The 23,136-nt window shown below is 47.0% G+C and overlaps 8 protein-coding genes across 8 annotated transcripts; 7 read left to right on the forward strand and 1 right to left on the reverse strand.

Moving 5' to 3' along the window:
* Positions 1-306: 306 nt before the first annotated feature.
* Positions 307-1,228, forward strand: HD556DRAFT_1235212 (uncharacterized protein; the record flags this gene model as incomplete). The annotated part of the gene is made up of 5 exons (XM_041297730.1): positions 307-343; positions 399-696; positions 749-777; positions 829-884; positions 1,004-1,228. Coding segments are annotated over 5 exons (645 nt in total), but the record flags the coding sequence as incomplete, so codon positions are not given.
* HD556DRAFT_1363009 (uncharacterized protein) lies at positions 1,035-2,578 on the reverse strand. Its single transcript, XM_041302684.1, has 5 exons — positions 2,444-2,578; positions 2,068-2,378; positions 1,862-2,009; positions 1,287-1,816; positions 1,035-1,237 (listed from the first exon to the last, which is right to left on the reverse strand). The coding sequence occupies exons 2-4, from the start codon at positions 2,091-2,093 to the stop codon at positions 1,526-1,528; spliced, it is 465 nt and encodes a 154-aa protein (XP_041161385.1). The 5' UTR covers positions 2,094-2,378; positions 2,444-2,578; the 3' UTR covers positions 1,035-1,237; positions 1,287-1,525.
* On the forward strand, positions 2,579-5,034 carry HD556DRAFT_1535635 (cytochrome P450; the record flags this gene model as incomplete). Its single annotated transcript, XM_041309607.1, has 14 exons — positions 2,579-2,951; positions 3,008-3,137; positions 3,185-3,373; positions 3,438-3,589; positions 3,648-3,760; positions 3,812-3,917; positions 3,975-3,988; positions 4,047-4,236; positions 4,299-4,355; positions 4,405-4,429; positions 4,478-4,600; positions 4,652-4,665; positions 4,722-4,854; positions 4,941-5,034. The coding sequence occupies exons 1-14, from the start codon at positions 2,756-2,758 to the stop codon at positions 5,032-5,034; spliced, it is 1,536 nt and encodes a 511-aa protein (XP_041161386.1). The 5' UTR covers positions 2,579-2,755.
* Positions 5,035-6,239: 1,205 nt separating this feature from the next.
* Positions 6,240-7,471, forward strand: HD556DRAFT_364021 (uncharacterized protein). The gene is made up of 5 exons (XM_041310384.1): positions 6,240-6,430; positions 6,496-6,934; positions 6,992-7,066; positions 7,120-7,197; positions 7,247-7,471. Exons 2-5 carry the CDS (start codon positions 6,703-6,705, stop codon positions 7,381-7,383), a joined length of 522 nt encoding a protein of 173 aa, XP_041161387.1. The 5' UTR covers positions 6,240-6,430; positions 6,496-6,702; the 3' UTR covers positions 7,384-7,471.
* A 1,504-nt stretch (positions 7,472-8,975) lies between these two features.
* HD556DRAFT_1441969 (uncharacterized protein) lies at positions 8,976-10,393 on the forward strand (the record flags this gene model as incomplete). Its single annotated transcript, XM_041306392.1, has 3 exons — positions 8,976-9,369; positions 9,416-10,073; positions 10,135-10,393. 3 exons carry the CDS (start codon positions 8,976-8,978, stop codon positions 10,391-10,393), a joined length of 1,311 nt encoding a protein of 436 aa, XP_041161388.1.
* A 2,174-nt stretch (positions 10,394-12,567) lies between these two features.
* On the forward strand, positions 12,568-13,486 carry HD556DRAFT_1307329 (uncharacterized protein; the record flags this gene model as incomplete). Its single annotated transcript, XM_041300021.1, has 8 exons — positions 12,568-12,667; positions 12,713-12,787; positions 12,834-12,908; positions 12,955-13,029; positions 13,076-13,150; positions 13,197-13,271; positions 13,318-13,365; positions 13,440-13,486. 8 exons carry the CDS (start codon positions 12,568-12,570, stop codon positions 13,484-13,486), a joined length of 570 nt encoding a protein of 189 aa, XP_041161389.1.
* A 6,699-nt stretch (positions 13,487-20,185) lies between these two features.
* On the forward strand, positions 20,186-21,316 carry HD556DRAFT_365044 (uncharacterized protein). The gene is made up of 6 exons (XM_041310385.1): positions 20,186-20,394; positions 20,448-20,528; positions 20,575-20,649; positions 20,697-20,771; positions 20,819-20,899; positions 20,952-21,316. Exons 1-6 carry the CDS (start codon positions 20,295-20,297, stop codon positions 20,993-20,995), a joined length of 456 nt encoding a protein of 151 aa, XP_041161390.1. The 5' UTR covers positions 20,186-20,294; the 3' UTR covers positions 20,996-21,316.
* A 931-nt stretch (positions 21,317-22,247) lies between these two features.
* On the forward strand, positions 22,248-23,103 carry HD556DRAFT_1307332 (uncharacterized protein; the record flags this gene model as incomplete). The annotated part of the gene is made up of 4 exons (XM_041300022.1): positions 22,248-22,280; positions 22,411-22,453; positions 22,534-22,594; positions 22,635-23,103. 4 exons carry the CDS (start codon positions 22,248-22,250, stop codon positions 23,101-23,103), a joined length of 606 nt encoding a protein of 201 aa, XP_041161391.1.
* Positions 23,104-23,136: the final 33 nt, after the last annotated feature.

Genomic DNA, 23,136 nt, shown 5'->3' on the forward strand with positions numbered 1-23,136 from the left:
CGGATTATTCTTGTCAGTGACTGATTTTAGGTTCGACAGATCCGATACTTGGCTCTCGCGCAAGTTTGGTATGTTTGACTCCGTTTAATGAAAAAATGCACTAGAAATGATAATATTGTTTAGTCTTACTGCTCTGGCACAAATTGGAGCAGCCAAGATCTATAATTATCTGGTGAGTTTTTGAGCTGCGCATATCATCGTTGGGGTCTTACATGCATCGTTCTACAGGAGTGAGCTATTTCATATGACAAGGCAATAGACCGGCTTACAGATTGATGTAGACTGGGCTGGTGTCCTACAGTGGACTACGCTGTTAGATTAACAGTCATGGTTCTATGCCAATGTCTGTCCGTTGCGCATCGATTGATATCGATCCCACTGAATCGACTGGTATACAGGTGTTATAACATTGCGAGTATGGCATCTGTTCCCTCGGAGTTGCCTCATCAGATGGCTGGCAGTCACTGTTTTCATCGTTTGCTTGGTAGTAACTGCAATATTGGGCGCCGTCGAGTATAATGCAATCAAGGGTGTCACGAACAGCAATTTAAGCTCGGCACGCCTTACATTTACATTCATCATCTATGTGCCAGCCTTGGTTGTCCATACGACTATGTTCTTACTTACGCTGTGTCGCTTTCACGTCACCCCCAGAACCTTGCAGCAACACGGGATGATCCACCGATTCGTCAAAGAGTAAGCCCCTCATTGATCACAAGTTCTACCACAAAAGCTAATGTTTGCTTAGGGGGATGTTCTTGTATTCGTTTGCAGCCGGTGAATATATCTTGATTCTTTTCGTTTAGCACACGCTCAAGAAAATAACAGGATCGCTGCTGTACGAAATCATCAGTCTTTCTCTGACTAGTTCAGAGGACATAGCCGTAAGTTTTATGACCATAGCTGCACGAAAAACTCGTAACCATTGCCAGAATTTCTATAATCCAATTGATATGGGAGGGTAAGATTGTTCCGTCCATGGTAGTTCACTAAAGTTCACGAGCAACATCTATCACCCAGAATAGCAATGGCAGCTACGGCTGTCTCTATCTGTCACGCGATGCTAAGCATCCGGTCCTTGGCTGCAACTTACCATGTCGATCCGGCATGGTTGCTCAACCATGCGGAACTCAGTCGTGTCCAATGGAGGAGGGGACACACTGAAGGAGAAATCTACGTTGAAGTCAGCGAGCTCGAGATGGATGTGGTTCTTCCGTCCAATACCTAACTTGTATATCTGGCACATGATTCCTTTTTTATCTTATACTTACACTATGTAGATATACGGCGTCAAATCGTTCAGACAAACTGGCATCTTCAACGATATTATGGCAATCTAATCATTTGGTACCGTGGTGTTGTAGATGAGTCTCAGATGGATGCTCTAATTTCAAGGTGTTCGATGCGGTGGCATTGCTTGCTTGACTTACAGTGCGCGTCACTTAGCCAACACTGCTTTTGAGCAACGTTTTCACCCCTTTGAAAGAAAAGAGACTTTTATATCATCTTGTAAAAACGATCCCTTTCAATGAATAAAGGGATGTGGACTCCAAATCAAGTATGAATGCAGCGTACTTCTTGAAGGAAATAAACCCACCTCAAATGAAGCAGGAACTGCACTGCCGACAGTCGAGCCTGTTGACACAGCAACTAAAGCGATATACGACATTGTGTTGAATGTAAGTTCATGCAAGGCATTTCGTTGATATATGCACTTACCTTTGCAAAGAATGCAATACGTCACACGTTCGATGAGTATTTCCAATGCTCTACTATTCAACTTCGCCAAGCTCAAGATTGACATCCACGTCCACTTCTACGAAGTCATGAGTAGTGGATATCAAAATAACAATAGACGTACATGATTGTGCGCTATCGTCACCCAATAGTCAGCATCCGAAATAGTAATGGGGATGAGTATGAGTTGTCCCGACGCAAGTTCGATTTCAACGACCTCCATATCACCAAGGGCATTCCCGTACCAGATCTGGACACCAAGATGAATCGCCCTAGCAGGATGCAGTGACAGTCAAATGCGAAATTAGTGTTTACAAGTGCGAGACAGACCATGAATCCCATGGGAATGCTGGCATGTTGTCGTCATAACAAAAGGATGAGCGAATGCGACTGTCTTGGAACTTTGACCCTGATTGTCATACTCCATGTCGATTTTGAAGACCCATTGAGTTTCGACAGTAACTCGGCCATCGAAGTAGGCACAGCAGGTAGATTTTCCGTTACTTCTCCATAGCGGACGGATTCAACACACACATGCGAGTAAACCTTAACATGGCTCATGAAGCAGGTCGATGATTTGCGAGAACAACATCAGCGTGGATTACAAAGTCTGACTCTCCCAACAGGCGAGTCGTTATTGACTGTTGGAGTTGACCACGGTCAGCTAAAGAGCACTGGCCACAGGTACATGAACAAGGCCTCTCACCGTCGTAGAAAGTGTCCGTGCAGTGAGTGGTTTGAGTGCTAGTAGCAATATTTGTGTCGTGCCCGTCATCGCCGATGAGACGACGAACACCCACGCCACATCACGATTGCGTGCGTGGCAGCGCTCGAGATCTAAAGTTCAAAATATCATTGATGGAAGTTACAGCTCGAGAGTCGATACAGACAGATCTGGTTAGGAGAAAACAACGAGACTTTCCCGAATTCATCCTGATAGCAGCTATAGCCTATTGTTATGCCCCAAAGTCCTGTGTTATAAGGCGAACGAACGTTATGGCTTCAACAACAATCCCTCATGTTCTCCGCTCATGTTCTCTCTCTGGCTGCTTCGTGTATTATTTCCCTGATTGTTGCTTTGCGTCTGAGTCGCAGACGCGTCTACCCTTTACCTCTGCCGCCTGGCCCTCGCGGTTTACCATTTCTGGGAAACGCACTGCAATTGGACACCAAACGACCTTGGCTCACATATATTGCTTGGGGAAAGACATATGGTGGGTAGCCCAAGGTCTCTTCAAGTGATTGGATTTAATTTTATCCCTCTTCATAGGCAAAATCATTCACTCTCGCATCCTTGGGATCGATATGATCATCATAAACTCTGAATCGATCGCGCGGGAGTTGTTGGACAAGCGTTCTGCAATTTATTCGGACCGACCTGTCATTCCCACCAATGAGATGTACGTTTTGCTCTCATCCAGCCTATTCTGATCAGCTGACGAGGCAGGGCTGGACTGGGATTCAATACTGTACACCTTCCGTATGGCGAGACTTTGCGACAACATCGCAAGATCTTCCATCAGGTCCTTAGGGCCGAAGCCTCTGTTTCCTACCACGAAATGTACTCTCCCCACGCGAATGAATTAGTCTTCGATCTATTGAAAGCCACCGGTGACCTCCAGAAACCTATTCAAGCGTTTGTGCCTTTTTCAGTGATACTGTAACCTCCGATCTTACTGACAATCATACAATTGTTACAGATACACCGCATCCCTGATCATGTCCGTGACATATGGACACACCAGTCGCGGAACCCAAGACCCATTCTTTACCCGTACGCAAGAACTTCTGGATATTGCCAAACAGCTCCTTTCTCCAGAGAGGGCTGCCATATTCACAGCCTTTCCTTTCCGTGAGTACTTCAATGCTATCGACGATGGCGATTCGAACATTTGGCGTGTCGGTTACAGTTACAAAGCTGCCAGTTTGGTGCTTTCGTGGAGCTTATGCCCTGATGGGACGCACTAGAGAATTATGTCCACAGCTTTTGAACGAGCCCTTTGACGAGGTGAAGGCACAGATGGTACGTTCGCGCATTGTGGCTGGATGATTTGCATGATCTACTTACCTGTAGGCAAATGGTACTGCTTCAAAATCACTAGTCGCCGACTTTCTCAGTCAAGCTGACGAAGATGCTGACGAAGACACGATGAAAGCTGTTGCATTGATGGGATACATAGGTAACGGTTTTTTTAAAGGCACATGAATCATTATTTGATGCGAATACGACGTCCCAGGCGGCATAGACACGGTGAGTCATTGGTTTAGGGAATCCTTATCACTTCTTCCCTTACCTTGATGTCCCGCAGTCTGCATCCACGTTGCACACATTTCTGATGGCCATGGTACTTTATCCCGATGTCCAAGCCAGGATTCATGCAGAAATAAATCAAGTCGTGACGCATGATAAAATGCCGTCCGTTGATGATAGACCATCGTTACCCTACCTTGATGCCGTTCTCTGTGAGGTTCTAAGATGGTATCCTTCCATACCCCTAGGTCGGTCCATTAATGTGCCTTGGTGTTTGTTTATGCAATTGCGTAGCTAACCCCTTGCACAGGAATGGCGCATGCGACAACAAATGATGATTGTTATGGCGGATACTTTATACCCAAAGGTTCGTCGTATGACTCGGGGTTACATCGACTTACCTGCAGTTTAATTAGGCACGGTGGTGATGGTTAATCAATGGTCTGTACGACGCAGCGTATCTAAATGCTTGAGTTGAGCATGACTTAGGGCATTGTCTCGGGACGAAGACATATTTCCGGATGCATCACGCTTCGATCCCACTCGCTATCTCACAGCTGATGGGCAGCTGAAGGTCCATTTTGTCAACCATTTTGCCTTTGGTCATGCCAGGTGAATATCTCGCGATTAGTATCACTTTTAGTTGTTCACTGACTTGAGCAGGCGCGTTTGTCCCGGTAGGATGACTACTGATTTATCAATGTTAAGGATGTCATGCTCATACCGTGGGCAGGTCGTTGGTTTGTCCAGAACAGTCTGTGGCATGCGATGGCTGCCATCCTCGCCGTCTTGCGTATCGATCATGCCAGAGACTCGAACGGCAAGAAGATTGAGGTAAAGCCGGAATTCACCACCGGCATGGTGATGTAAGTGGCCTCGATGCATGCGCGAGATAACAGCTAAGTTTAAGTCGTCCGCAGTCGCCCGCAGCCTTTCCAGTATTCGTTCGAAGTCGTGAATTCAGCGAGAGAAGGGCAGCTTCGCGCAATGATGAATTTGATATAGACGGTTATTTGCGCTACTATGTGAAAGGTGCCGGATTTTGAGCGCTCGGAAGGCTCGGCATCACACGTCTGGAGCCCGTTTCTTCCTCGCGTTTTTATTCTCCATATGACCCGCTCGCTCGTTTTTCATAATCATATGTTCACTCGCTCACACATTTTTGCCTCCCCCAAATGATTTGCAATTAGCTCCATATTTTTCTCTGTACATACTCTCTGAGATATTTACTTGTAGCGTCCTAATCAATTGCTGTTGAAGTTCACGAATCACGTCTGCCGAACGAACTGTAATTACATGAGTGCTACTCACGAAGAAGTTGACCGTCAGATACTTACTCGCGTTCTTGTGCGGCGCCGAGCAATGAGCTGAACGTTGAACGTCGAGGCCTGAGACCTAGGTTCTGTTGTTAAAAAATGATAATTATTTATGTTATCTGCCTTACCCCTAATAATTAGCAAAGACCAAAATTGGACTCGACTACGGGAGATCTAGACTATTGTCAAATCAATGCCGCTCACTGGCAGCTCAGGCTGTTGTCACGTATGTTTTGTGATTTTGTAGGCGACTGAGTAGCTGATCAGCTTCCTTCTTCTGTTTAGAACACCCCATATGTTGACACAGCAAGTAGGCCGCCATCAGATTGGGCGCATGTTGACATGGACATATCAATGAACGTTGAGTTGATGAGTCAAAGGCCGCGCTAAATCAAGAAGTTTTCATGATATATCGTTTAAATGTCAAGGAAACGGGCAAAAGTACGTATGCACTGCGGCGGGTACCTCAGATTGGTGAGATTCAGTACTCATCGCACTCAGCCTGACCAATCCAATCACCATGCATTTTACTAAAAACACTGGCTCTCTATCCCATGTCTCACTCGTCATAAAGGCGCCATCTAATTCATTTATATCTAGCCGCACTTGACTTGATACACCGCCTAATACGAGACACGGCATGAGGGCCTCGACCCTCAGGGAAGTCGGTCAGGATTTAGTACTGCTCGCACACACACACACTCAGGCTGGTAGTGGCAGATCGTGCTCATCGCGCTTAGTGTGGACACATTAACCGAATGACGCGGAGATTACTCGCCTACTTGGCCCGACGATCATGGAACGTCACAAGTTGTGTCATTCAGGCCTTAACATCCCGACACGATGACGAAACAATGCCCATCTACTGTTTTGCAGAAATGAAGAGGAGGAAAGATTCTTAAGAATTAAAGATCGCGAGCCACTGCTACTTTCAACTGGGCATCTGTAGCCCATCCTCGAAAGGCCCATCACAGGCGGCGCCGTCGCGGTCTCACATATTACGCGATTTATATAACCCAACCCTTCTGTTCAAAAAAAGCTCGTCGTAAAGCCGATCAAGCAAATTGGCCTAGCTTGCGTTTACGTAGAAATTACGTTTAAACAAGCAATCAGATTGATGCGAACGGCATGTCCTTTTTCACTATCCCAAAATGATTACTCAATGCAAATACTGGAACTTTTTTTTTGTAGTTTTTCCTCGCTTCTTCGATTTGCTACTGGCCGCACCCGCATGTAAGTATTACTCGGGACCCTATCCCTGAGAGCAAATCTCGGCAAGCCCTTGTAGTATAAAATGCGAGCGCTCGTACCATCGAAGACCAGCTTGCTATCGTTAGCTTTCTGTGCTTCCTCCGCGTACATCCTCCCTACTTCCTTCAGTCGCCCTCCACTCCTACAATGCTCTCCAAATACTTCGCTCTTTTTGCTGCCTTCGCTGCCTTCACCCCGGCATTTGCAGCCCCCGTTCCTGAAACCCTAGTCGACGCGGTTGTCGGTAAGTCACGTCCCATGTGTGTGTGTGTGTGTGTTTCGTCTCTTCATTGCGTTTTCATTGTAGCTGTTACCAACGATGTCAACAACGCGAACGTCAATGTGCTGACAAAACGTGTCGATGCAGTGAATCCCGCAGGTAAGCAAGAGATATTATCACGACTTGCCCGCAATGTTGACCAGAATGGCATTTCAGTCTTCGACGAAGTGATCAAAAGGCTTGAATTCACGGAACGAGACAGCGGATGTGACGTCGCTGATGTAGACGTTAGTAAGTGATTTTTATCACGAGTCGTTGTGCACAGCCTGACAAGCGTTGAACAGTTGTCAGCAACGTACTTAACAATGTTACAATCAATATCTTGAAGCGCAGCGACTGCGATATTGTCGGAGTTAGTGCTGGTAAGTATTTCTTTCTCTGTATGGGTTCAAATGTTGAATGACTTGTCAGCGGCCGTTGATATATTGAACAACCTCAATGTCAATGTGCTCACCAAGCGTGAAGTCACAGATGCAGAGGTCGTAAACGGTATACCATTATTGTGCTCATTTTGTATTACCATTCTGATAGTTCTTCATAGCTGTTGAAAACGCAGTGCAAAGTCAGGGTATTACCTTAGCACAACGCTCTAATCTCGATGATGCCACGGCTGTAAATGACATCCTCAAACGGTACCAGGGCATTGCTGCGCGGGGCAAGGAGTCTGCCTTTACTCAAGCCCAAATTGTCGGCGGTATGGCACGTGCTATTTTTGTCATCGCCAGATTCTGATGTCGTGTTGTAGCAATCAACCAAGCCCTAGCACAACAGGGATCACGGCGCCGAGACACGAGCGCTTCTGATGTCCAGGCTCTCGCCGACAAATTTGTTGACGTACTCTATGTGAACCCCCAAGACGTTGGTACCCTTGGCGGTGAGTAATTTTATAACTACGGTGTAAACGACTCTCAAATCAAGCTCAGGTCTTTGAGAATGAACCAAACAATGCGAAGGTCAACGTTATCAGCGGACATTGACGTGTTTGCCTGTTAGTATTTCCATGGCTGCAATGTGATCGTCATGAATTAAATTCGGTTCTTGAACAATCTAAACAATCCGAAGGTTGTCGCGTAAATAACTGGACGATTTGCAAAGCAGTATTTCATACCCGATCACGCGCAGCACACATACCCCGTCCACCACCATTCGTTTACCACTGTCACTCGTTAAATCACTTATTACCTAGCCGCGTGTAATGAACTGTTTCCTCTCAATCCCTATTATATGAAGAAACATTTACAAGAGCAAATTTGTCCAAGAAACTCGGCCCAGTATTTGTTGATATCTGCCGTGGAGCTAACAATCAAGCACGTGATCAAAGTCATTATCCATCAGAATGAACGTGCCAGCGAGTCATCAATCAACAGTGGAACAATAGATCATAGTTACATCCTAGTTACATGGCTGTGATAAATATATACATAAGCTTGGAATGGTTGCATATGAACAAGACCATGTGAAGAATACTTGCAGGCAGGCAGATGTGTCGAAGCTTGCCCGAGTTAGCCTAAGAGATCCGTCGGTGATCGGTTTAACCGATTGTTGCCGCATGGTCTTAGAACAAGGGGGTGATCGGTACTACCCTCGTGCGTGGAGATAATATGGAGCTTCATCGTGGCATGGCGGGCAAATTCATGTTGTGTATGTACAGATGGGCCCACACACGTGTGTCGTAGCAGTTGGACGATAAGACTTGCTGTAATGTGATGTCACCATTAATACAAGAAGGAATAACATATCTGCCCTTCCATTGAATCGGTCGATTCAGGGGGGGAACTAGAAGTTATTGAATATTAGTATATTCTCAGAACGGCTGCAGCCTGTTCAGCATCATTACCAAAGGTCGGACAACAATGCGACCCGTATAAACCTTGTGCAAGGTTTTACGTGAGATGTTAGAAGAATCGTGTTCGGGGATGACGGTCTGGGCCATGGCATGACAATGCCGATGAGTGTTATTCTAGTATGATGAGCAAAGTACGATGAGTCAGTGTCCTAGTGTACGAACCTATCACTTTGAAACGAATATGCTGCAGTTCGATGATCGCGTCCGACGGGCTCGAGGAGCGTGGTGAAAGATCGTCGCTTACATAAGCTAACATTTTGCCGTTGAAGGCTCGAGTTTACTCGGAAGCTCTCCATGTCTTCACAACTTCTCGTTCGTCATGCTGTTGGTTCAGCGCGCCAAGCCAGGGCGTATGACCGAGTCAGATCAGATTTCTCTGTAAAATTGCATAGAAATGTGCGCGTGATTTCATCTTCAGCGACGCGCTCGGCGGCGGCTGCACCGAAACTGAAACCGACACCGACCTCAGCGCCTCCCCCTCCATCTTTCGAGTCTGCGCCACAGCGAGAGCAATCATGGTTGACCACGAAAGTCAAGGCGTCTCCACTCCTTTTCTCAATATTCCTCTCTGCAGCACGTATTCTCGGCTATGGCTCGCCGCAACAGTTTGCTAATCGGCGCACTCTGCTCTTATATAACACTCTATGTGCTACGCGTGCCGATGAAGCGTCTGCATTTTGGAGAGAAGGTATGCGCAGTAACTCTATGTGACGCTTAATTAATTCCTAAATAAGAATACGCTCTTCCGCCAACTTTCCAGTCCTGGTTTACGATCACAAACCTGCATGTCTGGCTGCTCACTGTCCGACTCCGTGCTCTCCCTGCACCACACGGGATACAGCATGTGCAAGGGCTCATTGACCATTTCTTTCAGGACGTCGAGGAACGCTTGCGCGCTGTCCTTCAACCAGGCGTCCTACCTCCTCGTTCTTTATCGCCAAAGCTATTAGGCACTACCGAGGATGGTTCACACTATCCACACAGTTCTTTTTACACTACGCCCGCCGCCCTCGCGCCCAAAAGTACCTTTCCTTCGAATAAAGCATACCAAGAGGCCGTAAAACTTCAGAAACGCTCTCGTGCACCAGAAAAATTGATCACCAGGCAGATGAAAATTCTAAAAGAGCAATGGGCCGGGATGGGAATGAGTTTGGACCTTGGCCTCGTAAGGGGCGATGCTGAGATGGCTGCGGCAGTCTGGAGAAATTTGTTAGGTGCACGGGGTGCAAGTGGGATTGCGTTGGACCACGAGGCCAACGGTAGCGGTTATCGGAGAGCGGTTAACCTAGTTGGTGGACTTGTCGAGGACGTGAGAAAGGTGGACGTAGATAAAGAAGAGTTCAAGGACGATAACAGCGGTGTGCATGACTTTGCTCCTTCGGAAAATGACCGGTATGTGTATTATTTTTCTTTTGTCACTCACTCGGTGCGCATGCGACAATGTTGTCTCCAGTGCAGTACCCACCCGTGGCACTTGTGCTAAGGCATCCCTCATCTTGTGTTCATATTATTTCTTGCTAATCGTCACTTACCCCAGATATATCGGTTATCCAGAGCTTATGGTCACACTTGTCTCCTACATCCGCCGTGAGATTGTGAGACTGGAGCGTCTCGACGACAGTGCCATCATGGGGCCACGGCGTGTCGGACGTGAGGGTGAAGGTGTCCAGAACTTAAGATGGGGAGAAATCGACAACGCTATACGGAGGTAAGTCGGCAGTTGAACCGTCCCTAGATGGCGAACTAAAATGTATGTTTGTCTCCCAGATAGTAAGCCAGACAGCCTGAAGGTGATCCGCGGCTGCGGTATTCGGAGAAGTATATTATAATGCATCATATTTCAATACTTTGTGGTTGGATGATAATTTTTTTTGCTTCGATCCGAAATCTTAGCTCCCATCTTTTGCCGTCGAGGCTGTGAAATGAGATTGGTGTGTTAGGTCAGTCCGTTGGTTCATGTTCTGGTTCGTAAGTTGTTCGGCACCGAGTTACAGGACATTTGTTTCCACCTCCTAGCATGACCTTGCGACAATTGTTCCTTCCAATGATTCTAATGGGGCTACCAACGCCTCAGTGCTGCCGAACAACTTTACCGTTTGACGCAGCGAATTGCTTGGAAGCGAAGCCCAAGCGTATAGTACATATACGTATGAGTGCTATATGACAACGGTTCCGAACTTCCTCTGGTTAACAGAGTTTTGTTCGGTCCAGCGCCAGAAGCTACATGGTTTTTGGCTTATAAGTAGTCTACCCCATTTCACTTTTACAGGATTTGGTATGCTCCTTGTTTCACGTATCCGTGAAGGCTGTCGTCACGACGGTCCCCAGTCTAGTACTGAACATTACAACACCCACCCGAGGTGCGTTAGCACATGCTGAGTCCTGTCACTGATTCGCTTATTATTTCGTGCGCAGGTTTTCTATATCGACAGGATTCGATGCGGCACCAGTACATAGTCAACGACTGGTCCCACGTCAAATGACTTCCACACGACCCAACGAGCCTTGCGGGCCATGCGAGTCGGTTAAATCGAAATGTGCACATTGGAACTTGGAAGCTTTGGCCTGGAGCCTATAAGTCTACGGCATACCCTGCACATGGGAGTCGGGGATAGATAGATATTAGGGTAGGGGCTAGACTGGCCGCGATCAGCGACATGATCAAATGTCTAACCGGCTTCCATCAAACTCTTTCGGGACGAGCCTTGCATTTTTTTCATCCAAGTCCGGTGTGTGGCATGTACGTAAAGCAATCATTTGCTGATGCCGGCCGGCTCTAGCTAACATGCCGGCATCTGGAAGGCAGGTTTTTTCTAGCGATCAATTTGCGACACATTGAAATTTGTTCCAGATCAGAGTCATGGAAAAGATACTTTTCCATCTTCCCCGGCCTCAATTCAGAGCTGATGCGCTTCGAATTCGTACGGCCCTTGTAGGTGGCGTGACGTCGCATATCTTGTCTAACTTTATCTACCTATGCAGCGTCCAGGCCAGCATCAGGGAAACGTAATTCATCACAGAGTGCAATCCAACCCGTCGGTGCTGGCGCCTAGGTCTTTGTTTACTGCCTTGCGGCGTTCTGGTCTCGGATGTAGTGCGGTAGACCCGTCATCCTGCAGGGCCATGGCTTGTCATGCCGTATGATGTCCCATCGTTCCGCTATTCATGATCAACGTTTTCCGGCGCATAATTCCCCGTTCCAATTTGTGCTCCTCGCGGCCCGCTCCAATATCATTCTCACACCGTACCGGAGTCCTCGCATCATTCAATGCAAAATTTTACGATCTGGTAATAAAGGGACGATGATGTGATGTGACACGCAGGGTCACCAGTGCAGCTATTAGCTTGAAGCTAAAGGCCCGACTCGAGTGGGTGGCAGGCTTAACACTATATGGCGGTGAGGCCGAGCATGGACGCTCGACTGTTGCACGATTGTAAGCTCGAGTTTCGGCAGTTTGGCTTGAAATATGATTGCAAACCACACATGCGCCGCCTTATGTCACTGGGGCGGCGTTATCGTGCCGAGCTGAAGTTACACTTCCGTGTACGTAATCTGTCCAAAATTGGTAATGTCGGCGGATGCGGCCACGGTCCGTTCGAAGCTGATGCGCATTTCTGACACAGGGGTAGATGATCCACAGCGTGAACAGACTGTGGCACCAATCGACACGACTGTACTAGAAACAAATCGTTCTTTCCATCATTTTCACGCTGCCAAACTGCAAATTCTGGTCGCCAATATGACATTCTGTTCCCATCGCAGATAATAAAAATAATCTCGGTATTGGGTATAAAAAACAATCACCTTCCTCTCCAGTTGTTCCATCGTTCTTCACCCTCTTCCACCGCCTTCAGCTGCTTACATTCCTCTCATTAACAATTCACAATGCAGCTCACTCTTCTCGCATCCCTCGCTGTCATTTGCAGCTCTGCTTTCGCTGCCCCTGTTGACAGTCGCTCTCCTGAATTGGTTGATGTCTTGGCCTGTGCGTCCCAAAACTTGTTGTAAGAATACAAATTGACATGCGCAGATGTGGAGGATGTCGCGAACTACGACACTGTGAACATCCTCACCAAGCGTCAATCCTTGGCTGATGTGGCCGCCTGTGCGTGCCCAACCTCATCATAAGCATACTAGCTGACTCTGCGTAGACGTGGAGGATGTTGCGAACTACGACACTGTGAACGTCCTCACCAAGCGTCAATCCTTGGTTGATGTGGCCGCCTGTGCGTGCCCAACCTCATCATAAGCATACTAACTGACTCTGCGTAGACGTGGAGGATGTTGCGAACTACGACACTGTGAACGTCCTCACCAAGCGTCAATCCTTGGCTGATGTGGCCGCCTGTGCGTCCCAAAACTTGTTGTAAGAATACAAATTGACTCTGCGTAGATGTGGAGGATGTGGCGAACTACGCAACTGTGAATGTCCTCACCAAGCGTCAATCCTTGGCTGATGTGGCCGCCTGTGCGTGCCCAACCTCATCATAAGTATACTAACTGACTCTGCGTAGATGTGGAGGATGTCGCGAACTACGACACTGTGAACGTCCTCACCCGCCAGGCGTCCATAGCCGACGTATTTGCTGGTATGTGCTGACTGCAACTTATAGTTGGCCGCTGACAGTTTTCCAGACGTCGATTATGTTTTGGACGACGCAACCGTGAACGTTCTCACCAAGCGTCAGTTGGTTGACGTCACTGCAAGCGAGTACCATCCTTGTGATTCTTGAGCTGTTTTTAACACAACCCCACAGTTGTTGACGATGTTCTCAACAATGCTGTTGTCAACATCCTCACCTAAGTCGATTTGCATCCCCTTATTACGTCGAACTCTCGCCAACCTTTGCATCATCAATTTGGTAGATATATACCCATTACGAAGCGCACTTCCACGTTTTCCTTAGTCAACCATGCGGGCTGTTCGTTGCTACTTATAATGCAGTGTTTGCATGACCCGCATTAATTAGCGTGCGTTTGAATCATTAGAACCTGGTTCCCAATCATTCTCGGTGCATTCAGCTACACTACCAGTGTTGTATCCGCCCAGTGTGAGCGTGAAATTCACTATAAGATGGCAACGCTGTTGAGATGTGTTTTGTCAATCTTCAAAGGCATCCAGGATATGAGGATTGTGACACCTTCATGCACGTGTTGTCTGTTGTTGTGCACGAAGCGCGGTATGTGATTATTATCGTGACAATGTTCTATTTAGAGGTGCCCAATTTTTGTCATGATCTGCTGGAGCATACATATGGTACAACTGTTGAAGCTTGAAGGACATAGTAGATTGGATTTTGCTTATGTGGTCTGATTCAATGAATAGTTTTCCGCGACTTACTTCCATGGCAGGCTCAGCATGGACGCTCGACTGTTGCAACGTTGCACAACTGTAAATTGAGTTTCAGCTTGGAATATTATTGCAGACCACACATGCGCCGCCTTATTATGTCAATGGCCGGGCGGCGTTATTGTCCCGAGCCGAAATTATACTTCCGTGCCCGTAATATGTACAAAATCAGTAATGGCAATTACGTCGGCGAATGCCTCGGGCAGACCGTTCGAAGCTGATACGCATTTGTGACATTTCAATTTCAGGGTAGATGATCCACGGCGTGAACGGACTGTGGCCCATTCGAAACGACTGTAGAAACAAATCATAGGATGCGTTCAGTCTCGACCAAAAGTCCATCGCGCCATGTAAGTACAAGGTCTGGACTCTGGAACGCTTCACCAGTGAACGTTCTGAACAATCGCGATCATGGGCGAAATTACTTACGCAGATGGGTACCTGCGTATAACGTACCTCCGGGTCTTCTACTTCGAAGAGAAATATTCTTTCCATCATTTTCACGGCACACGAGGTCCCAATCTGTAAACCCTGGTCGCCATGTTGAGTCAATATGATAATTCTGTTCGCATCGCAGAAAATAATCTCAGTATTAGGTATAAAAACAGTCGTCTTCCTCTCTAGTTGTTCCATCATTCTTTACCCTCTTCCAGCACCTTCAACTGCTTACCCTTCCTCTCGTTAAAAATTCACAATGCAGCTCACTCTTCTTGCATCCCTCGCTGTCCTTTGCTCCTCTGCTTTCGCTGCTCCTGTTCAGAGCCGGGATGCATCATTGGTTGATGTCATCGCCTGTGCGTCCCCAAACTCGTCGTAAGAATACCAACTGATATTTTCGTAGATGTGGAGAACGTCGGGAACAACGCAGATGTCAACGTCCTCACCAAGCGTGATGGTGGGTTGATTGATGTCACCGCCTGTGCGTGCCCAAACTCATTCTAAGCATACGAACTGACAATGGGTAGATGTCGAGAACGTCCTGAACAACCTCGATGCGAACGTCCTCACCAAGCGTGAGGACTTGGCTGACGTCATCGTTGGTATGACGCTCACCGCAACTCACAGTTCGGCGCTAAAGATTTTCTAGCTATCACCAATGATTTGAACGACGCAACCGTGAACGTTCTGACCAAACGTGGTAGTTTGGCCGACGTCATTGTTGGTATGGCATTTACTGCAACTCACAGTTGGTCGCTGAAGGTTTTTTTTAGACATTCAGGACGATTTGAATAATCTTGATGTGAACGTCCTCACCAAGCGTGGAAGCTTGGCTGATGTGATCGTTGGTAAGATGCTTACCTCAACTCACAGTTCGCCACTGAAGCTTTCTTAGACGTTCAGGACGATCTGAACAATCTTGATGCAAACGTCCTCACCAAACGCGGTGACGGCTTGGTAGACGTCATAGCATGCGAGTACCATTTACATGATGTCTTCTGAGTAGTTTTTAACCCCACCCCTCAGATGTCGAGAATGTTCTCAACAACGCTGATCTCAACGTACTCACACGCTGAGCTGGTTTGTGTGCCCTTATTACTTTCCACTTTGGCCAACCTTTGCATCATCCATTTGGTAGATATACCCATTACGGAGCACACGTCCACGTCTTTCATAGTACATCTTGCGGGCTGTTCGACGCCAATGTCGCAGTATCCATATGTCACGTATTAATTAGCGTGCGTTTGAATGATTAGAACCTTGTCATTCTCGATCATTCGCGGTCCATTCAACTACATTACCCGTGTTGTGCCATGCAGGTGTGAGCGTGAATTTCACCGTCTTTACAGAGCGAAGCTGTTGTAACGCGTTCAGTCAACCTTGGAGGGGATCCAGCTTGAAGGCCTTGTTCCATGTGGATGTGCCCAATTTTTATGATGGTCTCTTATTTCGGTTGTTTTCATGATGCAGCATTGTTATGGAAGAATGCTGTAGGATACATAGAGTACCACTCTGCGAGGACATGAATTGGATTTTGCTCTAAGAGATGTTAGAGCGTTATATAGTCTCATTAAATGAATAGCTGTCCGAGAATTCCTTCCACTCAGAGCGGCTGCTTTAATGCATGGCACTATTTACATACATGATAATGAAGCATACTACAGAATGATGGAAAAGGTCATGCAAACAACTGGTAGAAGACTGAGCAGGAAGCTCCACGGTAACGACAGTACTTGATGTTTCAGAAATTCTAGTAAATCAAGAGTAGTAACCAGGCATTCGCGTTGTACAGCGGGTGCACGGCGGACAACATGCGGCCAAGATACATTACATATTGACAGACCTTACCTACGGAAAGATTTAACTAGTAATTTTTGTTGGCATCCTGGCTGAGAATATTAATGGTGACGTTGTCGAGAAGGTTTTATATGACTGAAAAACGAGCTCGACATATAACTTCTAGAAGGCGAATATATATGCCAGAGTGCCGCCACCGCAATGACCATACCCGTGATCAGACTCGTTTTTCTTTACCATACGGTCGGCTGCAGTCGAAAAATAAATCGAACATGCAACAGATCCCTACCTTTGAGGCCATGAGATATCGTTTCAGAGCAAGAGTCTCGTGAATGGTAATGATATTAGCAAAAAAATTGGTACGACATCATTACCGAACGCAGAACTGGAATAATCACCACTCGTCCGAAGTAAAAATTCGTCAACGCAACGACACAGAAGAAATCCCCTGCTTACTTTCTAAGGGAACTGCCAGGGTGGGCGCGAGCCCACAAAACGGCATGCCTAGGAGGAATACTGCAAGTTAAGCAGTGAAATTTCAAAGGAGCCCGAGCGACTTTGATACTTGATGGTAAAACTGGAGGGAGGCTGGAAGGAAGAACTAAGAAACACTGATAACGAGATTTTGGCATGATCTGTGTGCTTGGCTGGATTAGAAAGTACAATATTAACGTTAGCAAGAGACTGTAGAACGTTGTTCCAGGTCGTTCCGTATCATACTGTTTCTAATGGCCAAATTCCGACCCTGATTAATTATCTTCACCTAAGTTCAAGTCGGCATAAAAATACTTACTACTAGACAACTTGGTGGCTCCCAGTCTGTCTCATACCGACCGCCAATTCAGAGGTACGATACATCAGACTCACAATTGAACATATTAGAACATTACTAATACTCCGACGCCGACCACAAAATGTGGAGAGGTCTGTCGCATCTTATTTCTCTGCAAACGCTTATGTTCTCACGGTTCGGTCTTGATTTGACACATCCAAGGTCCTTCCTTTCCACTAGCTAGCTTGCGTGCGTTATTTGACATTTCTTCTGCATTCTTGCCCCGGCCTAGGCCTACAATGTAAGATTCGCTTTTTTCTTCATTCTGAAAGTTTTTGCAGGATATTTATCGTGAAGGCTCCGTGCTGTGCCGCTCGAGTGATCAACGAGTTCGACTGCCTGCCACTCTTAATCGTACATGTCATAAATGATTTATCCCACCTCTGAGACGGCATAAGTTTCAGGCATCCGGATATTGCCACTCTGGGCTTCCGCTCCAGTTGCCAACACTTCTCGAACTCACAACGAGGCGATCTCCTCCCTTGTATCGAAGTTTAGTGGTTTTCTGGCTTGGCTCAGCCACATTGAACTGACTATTTCAAATCATCTGCCGGGTCTCTTCACACCTGTTCTTGCCAAACCTGCTCGGTCCCTTCCACCTAGTGACACAGTATCAGTGACAGGGGCCGGATGAAGGTAGATCACGTGAACGTCATTGTACAGCATGCACGCTTGGTGTTAACTGCCTTGCTCCGTTTGGCTGTCAACGAAATCTTTTCGGATGTCGTCCAAGGTGTGAATGCTTTTTGGTGCTGTCTGCCCACTTTCTCTCTGTGTATATAGATGAGGTTGCCGAGGTCCTTCGCCGCCTCCCTCCGGGCTATTATGCGACTCGCTTGATTGTTCTCGTGTTCTGTGGTCTGCCCTTTCAATTGAGCATCTTGTTTGGCACCTGTGCACTCCGTCTGTTGACGTGCCATCGCAGTGAATCTGTCATCTACTTTCGATGGCCGCCCCGTCTTGAATGTTCGCTCTCATACTAAGACCAGCAGCAGACCAGCAACAGTCTGGTCTGCCACATCCATGAATGCGCTATGTATTTGCAGGCCGTGGATTCTAGTGTCTCGAGCAATAGAATGTTAGATAGAAAACTCCTGTCGGTCAGCATACAAGCGCTGAAGGTAGCCGGAGATAGTGCTCGATGATGCGATCATTGATATCTGCTTAGTGTGACTGCCATACTCAGCCGGAAAGCATTAGACAAGTATGGTTGCCTGGGGCCAGCGGAGAGGAAGGACAGAGTTACCAGCAGAGCGAGCAGCATATGCCATGTAGGTAGCTAGGTGTGGTATCTGATTATTTTCACAGAAAAAGCGAGACAAAAACACAAACAGTGGGAGTGGGAATGAATGAGAATCGGGAGCATGCCCGACAGAGAAGTATTCACCGGAACAATGAGTGTGAATAAAGATAAAGCGATACTCAAATATCGCGACAAGTGACTAACCAGTACGATGCGTGAATAGAGCCCACAGGAGGGCCTCGATTAATCTACTGACGACGAGAGTGCTATACATGACAGTCGCTAGGACCAGGGCTGAGAAGGGCTGCCCACAATGCATGAAAGATGAGGCAAGCATGCGCGATGGAGAATACAAGTACGAATTTCAATGACCCATGGTTGATAAGCAAGGAGAATCCCGACCGAAGTCACGAAACGGGCTGAAGAGACAAGCACCAACTTGGATGAGAAAGTAAGCATACGGATTATGGCTGTGGAAAATGAACATACATCCTGTGATGCGGTGCCGTGAGTGCAGCTCACGATGGTGAGGCTTAAGGATGAGCATGCAGTTCGCAGTGGTGATAACGGACAGACAGCCCATCGTCGACAAGTGGCAATGATCGCAAAGTTCAGGACCATGACGATAAATGCATAGCTTATGACAACGATAGATGCGGACACGGTCTGCGACAACAATAACAAGCGGGCAACTCACGATGGCCCTAGGAACAAACGATAAGCATATGTAAAAGGGGATATGTAACAGGGGTATGACCTAATAAAAAGCGAACTCAAGTTGCGGCATGCGGGCTGAGACGAAATGAAATGTGCTGGAGATCGGAGCACTGCTAAAGAAAGTCAAGGCGAACTCTCATGGTGGCAAGAAAAGGAATAGTGAAACGGAAAGGTTGAGCGTAGCACAATGTCCCATACGTAGTAGCAGAGGAGTGCGGCAAAGGCTGAAAAGGAATAGACCGGGAGAAACATGCACTGGTCCCTAACTCCAAGGCACCGAGCTTCGAATCACGTAAGGAGCTGATAAACGATGGTCCAGGCCTGGCAGAAGCGAGGTAGGATGACCGGAGGACACTCACCAATAACCGTTATCATACCAAGAGTTTAACCGTACGCGTCAAGCCGGTTCTCGTGCAAGCTTGAACGACTGTATAGTATGCCACAAGAAGGGCAAGACTCATGCGGAGCTAGTAAGATACAGATAGTGTCCAGCACAGGGATTCGCCCCAACCGACGGGGACCTTGAATCAAGGATTAAAAAAAAGCGGCATGGTACTAGTTGTGGATGGATTCTTTACTGTATCATTGAGCGCGCCTTAAGCGGTGCAGATAAGTATCGGGACTGAAAGACAGTTCGAAAGGACATGGAGAAAAATGAGTAAAGCGAGAAGTGGATGTGGTTTCGAGTGAATATAAACTAGGATGAGCGAGCAGGTTGAATGTTGTGGAAACGAGCGAGTGGACCCTTGCACGTTGTAGAGCTGGGTGATGCGCATACTACGTCGGCGAGTACCTCGGGGAGACCGTTTCGAAGCTGATGAGTGTGATTAATATTGACGTGACGTTTGCATTTCAGGGTCCGAATGATCCACGATGTGAACAGGTGGTATCAGCAGCAATTGAGACGAGTCCAGAAGCAAATCGTTGGATCCATTCAGTCTCTCTATGGCGCATGTAAGTAGTACAAGGTCTAGAACGATGCCATAGAGTGAACAATGGCAAGTTATAGGCGAAATTACGCCAATCGTACAGCTTTTCGGACATACATATAACGTACCTTCGAGGCTTCTAGTTCAAATCTTTAGGTCCCAAACTATAAACCGTGGTCGCCATGCTGAGTTATTCGGATCGCAGTTAATAATTAGGTATAAAAACAATCACCTTGGTCTCTGTTTTTCAAATCGTTCTTTGCCCTCGATTCCAACTGTTTAGCTTCTCCCTATCCACAGTTCACGATGCAGCTCACTCTTCTCGCATCCCTCGCAGTCCTTTGCTCCTCTGCTTTCGCTGCCCCTGCTGAACGCCGCGATGACTCGTTGGTTGAGGCCATTGTCTGTGAGTATCTAACCTTGTTGTGTTATAAGCATGAACTGATACGCAGTGCGTAGATGTGGAGAACGTCTTGAACGACGCAAGTGTCAACGTCCTCACCAAGCGTGATGATGGGGCCTTGATTGATGCCATCGTCTGTGCGTACCCAAACTCGTTCTAAGCACACGGGCTGACAATGTGTAGATGTGGAGAACGTCTTGAACGACGCAGATGTCAACGTCCTCACCAAGCGTGAGGACTTGGCTGACGTCATCGTTGGTATGGCGCTTACTGCAACTCACAGTTCGCCGCTGAAAATTTTCTAGCTGTCACCAATGATTTGAATAATCTTGATGTGAACGTTCTGACCAAACGTGGTAGTTTGGCTGATATTATCGTTGGTATGGGATTTCCTGAAGTTCACAGTTTGCCGCTGAATGTTTTGCAGACATCCAGGATGATTTGGATAATCTCGATGTGAACGTTCTTACGAAACGAGGTGATGATGCTTTGATCGGCGTCGACGTCAGTAAGTACTATTCACGTGATTTTGTTTAGCTTTCTTTAAAGCAAGCCCACAGTTGTTGACGATGTTCTCAACAATGCCGATATCAATATCCTTTAGTTGGTTGATGTGGGATCTCTGGTCATGGCTCATTGCGTCTGCTTCATCACATTTGTAAGTATACCCACTATGACGTACACTTATTCCAGACTTCGGCGATTGTTTGGCAGGATTCACACATTACGTATTCATACGCATTTCAATATTCAATCGTCATTGGTCGTTCTCATACGCGCTATTGGACTATACGACCTGTATCCGGCAGGCGCGTATATAATAAAATTGTCTTCTTAAGACGGCAAAGTCGAAATAACACACAGCGAGTTCAACATATGTGAAACCCATGCCATAATGGTTGCCTGCCGTTTATCCTTTGTGTACGATCTGATACTATTATTACGTGCCCCATGCTAGAATCTGACGTATATAATCGGGTTCTTGTAATGTAGCGTTGCAATGGAAGAACGCTAGAGCGCTCATAGGGTACTAATTTTTCTAAAAGGCTTTATCAGGCGCCATGGTGGGGGGAGAAAAACGGGGATATCATAAAAAGCCCACATGGATGAGCGAGGCTTCTCCCCGACGAGATCGACTTAGCCATCGAAGCACAACTTCGTGAGGATTAACGGCCGGACGGGCAACAGTCGCCGTGCAGTCAAAAATAAGATAATGCCCTATCTCTTAGGCCATGAGCTATTGTTTCAGAGCAAGAATTTCGTGAGCGGTCGTACCAAACAATTGACACGACATCATTACCGATGCTCGCCGCTATTTGCTCATTCGAAGCAGAAATTCGTCAACTATAATAACACGTTGACCGAGAACTGCTTACTTGCTAATGGAGCTGCCAGCATGGGTGCGAACCCACCAAAAAGACGGTAAGCGGATTGTTGCATGCTAAGGAGTAGAGTTTCAAAAGGAGCAACGTGACAACAAAACTGGAGGGATGAAGAACTAGGAAGAACACAGAAAGCGTTATTCGGATCTTCGGTCTGACGAGATTTTAGCACGGTGCCTGTAGGTAGATTAGAATATGAATGTTCTATGGAACAAAACCCGAGACTCTGGAACGTTGTTCCAGGTCGTTTCGTATCATACTATAAATTTCTAATGGCCAAATCTCGACCCTAGTAGTTATTTCAGCTAAGTTCAAGTTGGCCAAAAAAATACGTACTTCCAAATCTGTCATGCTGAGCGCCAATTCAAAGGTAGGATAGCATCAGACTGTTGAACATTAGAATTAGAATATTAGACAACATCTACTTCGAGCTGTTCATTCAAGTTGTAACAGACCGCGGAGCCACATGCCGCGATGGCAGAGCCTATCACAAGTGTCAGTGACTTGGTATGTCACCATAATTATAGACAAACTGCTTACTGAAATTTGATCTACCTGAAACTTATGCATAGAGAGGCATGCCGAGCGCTGACTAGGACTAGTGACTGATGAGGTGCATGCGATCCTCGAATCTAAGGTTACTGCGCGCACATGGCCATCGTCCGGATGTGAAGGACTGGGTACGTCACCACTCCCAATATTCCCGTCGATTGCATCATGTAATGTGCGCTAAACACCATTCTTCTCAAAAGCTCCATAGACCACCAAGATACTCCTGTCGGCGCTCTCGTAACCCTCGTGCTCAAGAAACACTCATCAGCGTTCTGATAGTCTAGTGGCTATAGCGATGAATGATTCCAGATCTAGCGTGACTGAGTATGTCACCATTGATGAGCCTTCAACATCAAACAGCGAGGAGCTCATAGAGAATGGAGACACGGCACCTCTGACCCCTCAATCAGATGCGCAGAGGTTGGCAGCCCTCGTCAGATTGAAGATGGTCACAGATGAGCTTCTTCAAGATCGTCTGTCGTCCTACTCAGAGAACAGTCACGGTGGACATGATCAATCATCCCCGACAAGCCCCAGAGACAGTACAAACCCGTCGATGCACCCATCAGACCTCATACACATCGACTCAATACTCACCCAAGACGAGGCTCTCGAAGTAAAAGCCACGGCACGTTTGCGAAAACGCCAGACGTTGAGGTCGAGGATGAGAAAAGAGCACTTTCAATTTGCGTTGGAAGATGGTGGGGAAAGGGTCGGGATGTTGAGGGTTGAGACCCAGCAACATTCTGGCTGTAAACAAATGCCAGGGCGGATGTGATGAGGGGGTGCCGGACAATGCACTTGCGCCTAA

The sequence above is a fragment of the Suillus plorans genome, assembly GCF_016647745.1.
Source record: "Suillus plorans strain S12 chromosome Unknown HD556scaffold_21, whole genome shotgun sequence".
NCBI classification, from domain to species: Eukaryota; Fungi; Basidiomycota; class Agaricomycetes; order Boletales; family Suillaceae; genus Suillus; species Suillus plorans.

What these genes read in the sequence shown, in the direction of transcription:
- HD556DRAFT_364021 (XM_041310384.1), top strand. Translation starts at nt 6,703, where the DNA reads ATGCTCTCCAAATACTTCGCTCTTTTTGCTGCCTTCGCTGCCTTCACC. An exon ending in CGATGCAGTGAATCCCGCAG is followed by an intron (nt 6,935 to 6,991) that starts GTAAGCAAGAGA and finishes ATGGCATTTCAG; the next exon opens with TCTTCGACGAAGTGATCAAA. An exon ending in CGTCGCTGATGTAGACGTTA is followed by an intron (nt 7,067 to 7,119) that starts GTAAGTGATTTT and finishes AGCGTTGAACAG; the next exon opens with TTGTCAGCAACGTACTTAAC.
- HD556DRAFT_365044 (XM_041310385.1), top strand. Translation starts at nt 20,295, where the DNA reads ATGCAGCTCACTCTTCTCGCATCCCTCGCAGTCCTTTGCTCCTCTGCT. An exon ending in TTTGGCTGATATTATCGTTG is followed by an intron (nt 20,772 to 20,818) that starts GTATGGGATTTC and finishes AATGTTTTGCAG; the next exon opens with ACATCCAGGATGATTTGGAT. An exon ending in TTTGATCGGCGTCGACGTCA is followed by an intron (nt 20,900 to 20,951) that starts GTAAGTACTATT and finishes GCAAGCCCACAG; the next exon opens with TTGTTGACGATGTTCTCAAC.
- HD556DRAFT_1363009 (XM_041302684.1), bottom strand. Translation starts at nt 2,093, where the DNA reads ATGCCAGCATTCCCATGGGATTCATG. An exon ending in GCATTCCCATGGGATTCATG is followed by an intron (nt 2,010 to 2,067) that starts GTCTGTCTCGCA and finishes GCATCCTGCTAG; the next exon opens with GGCGATTCATCTTGGTGTCC. An exon ending in TGACGATAGCGCACAATCAT is followed by an intron (nt 1,817 to 1,861) that starts GTACGTCTATTG and finishes ATGACTTCGTAG; the next exon opens with AAGTGGACGTGGATGTCAAT.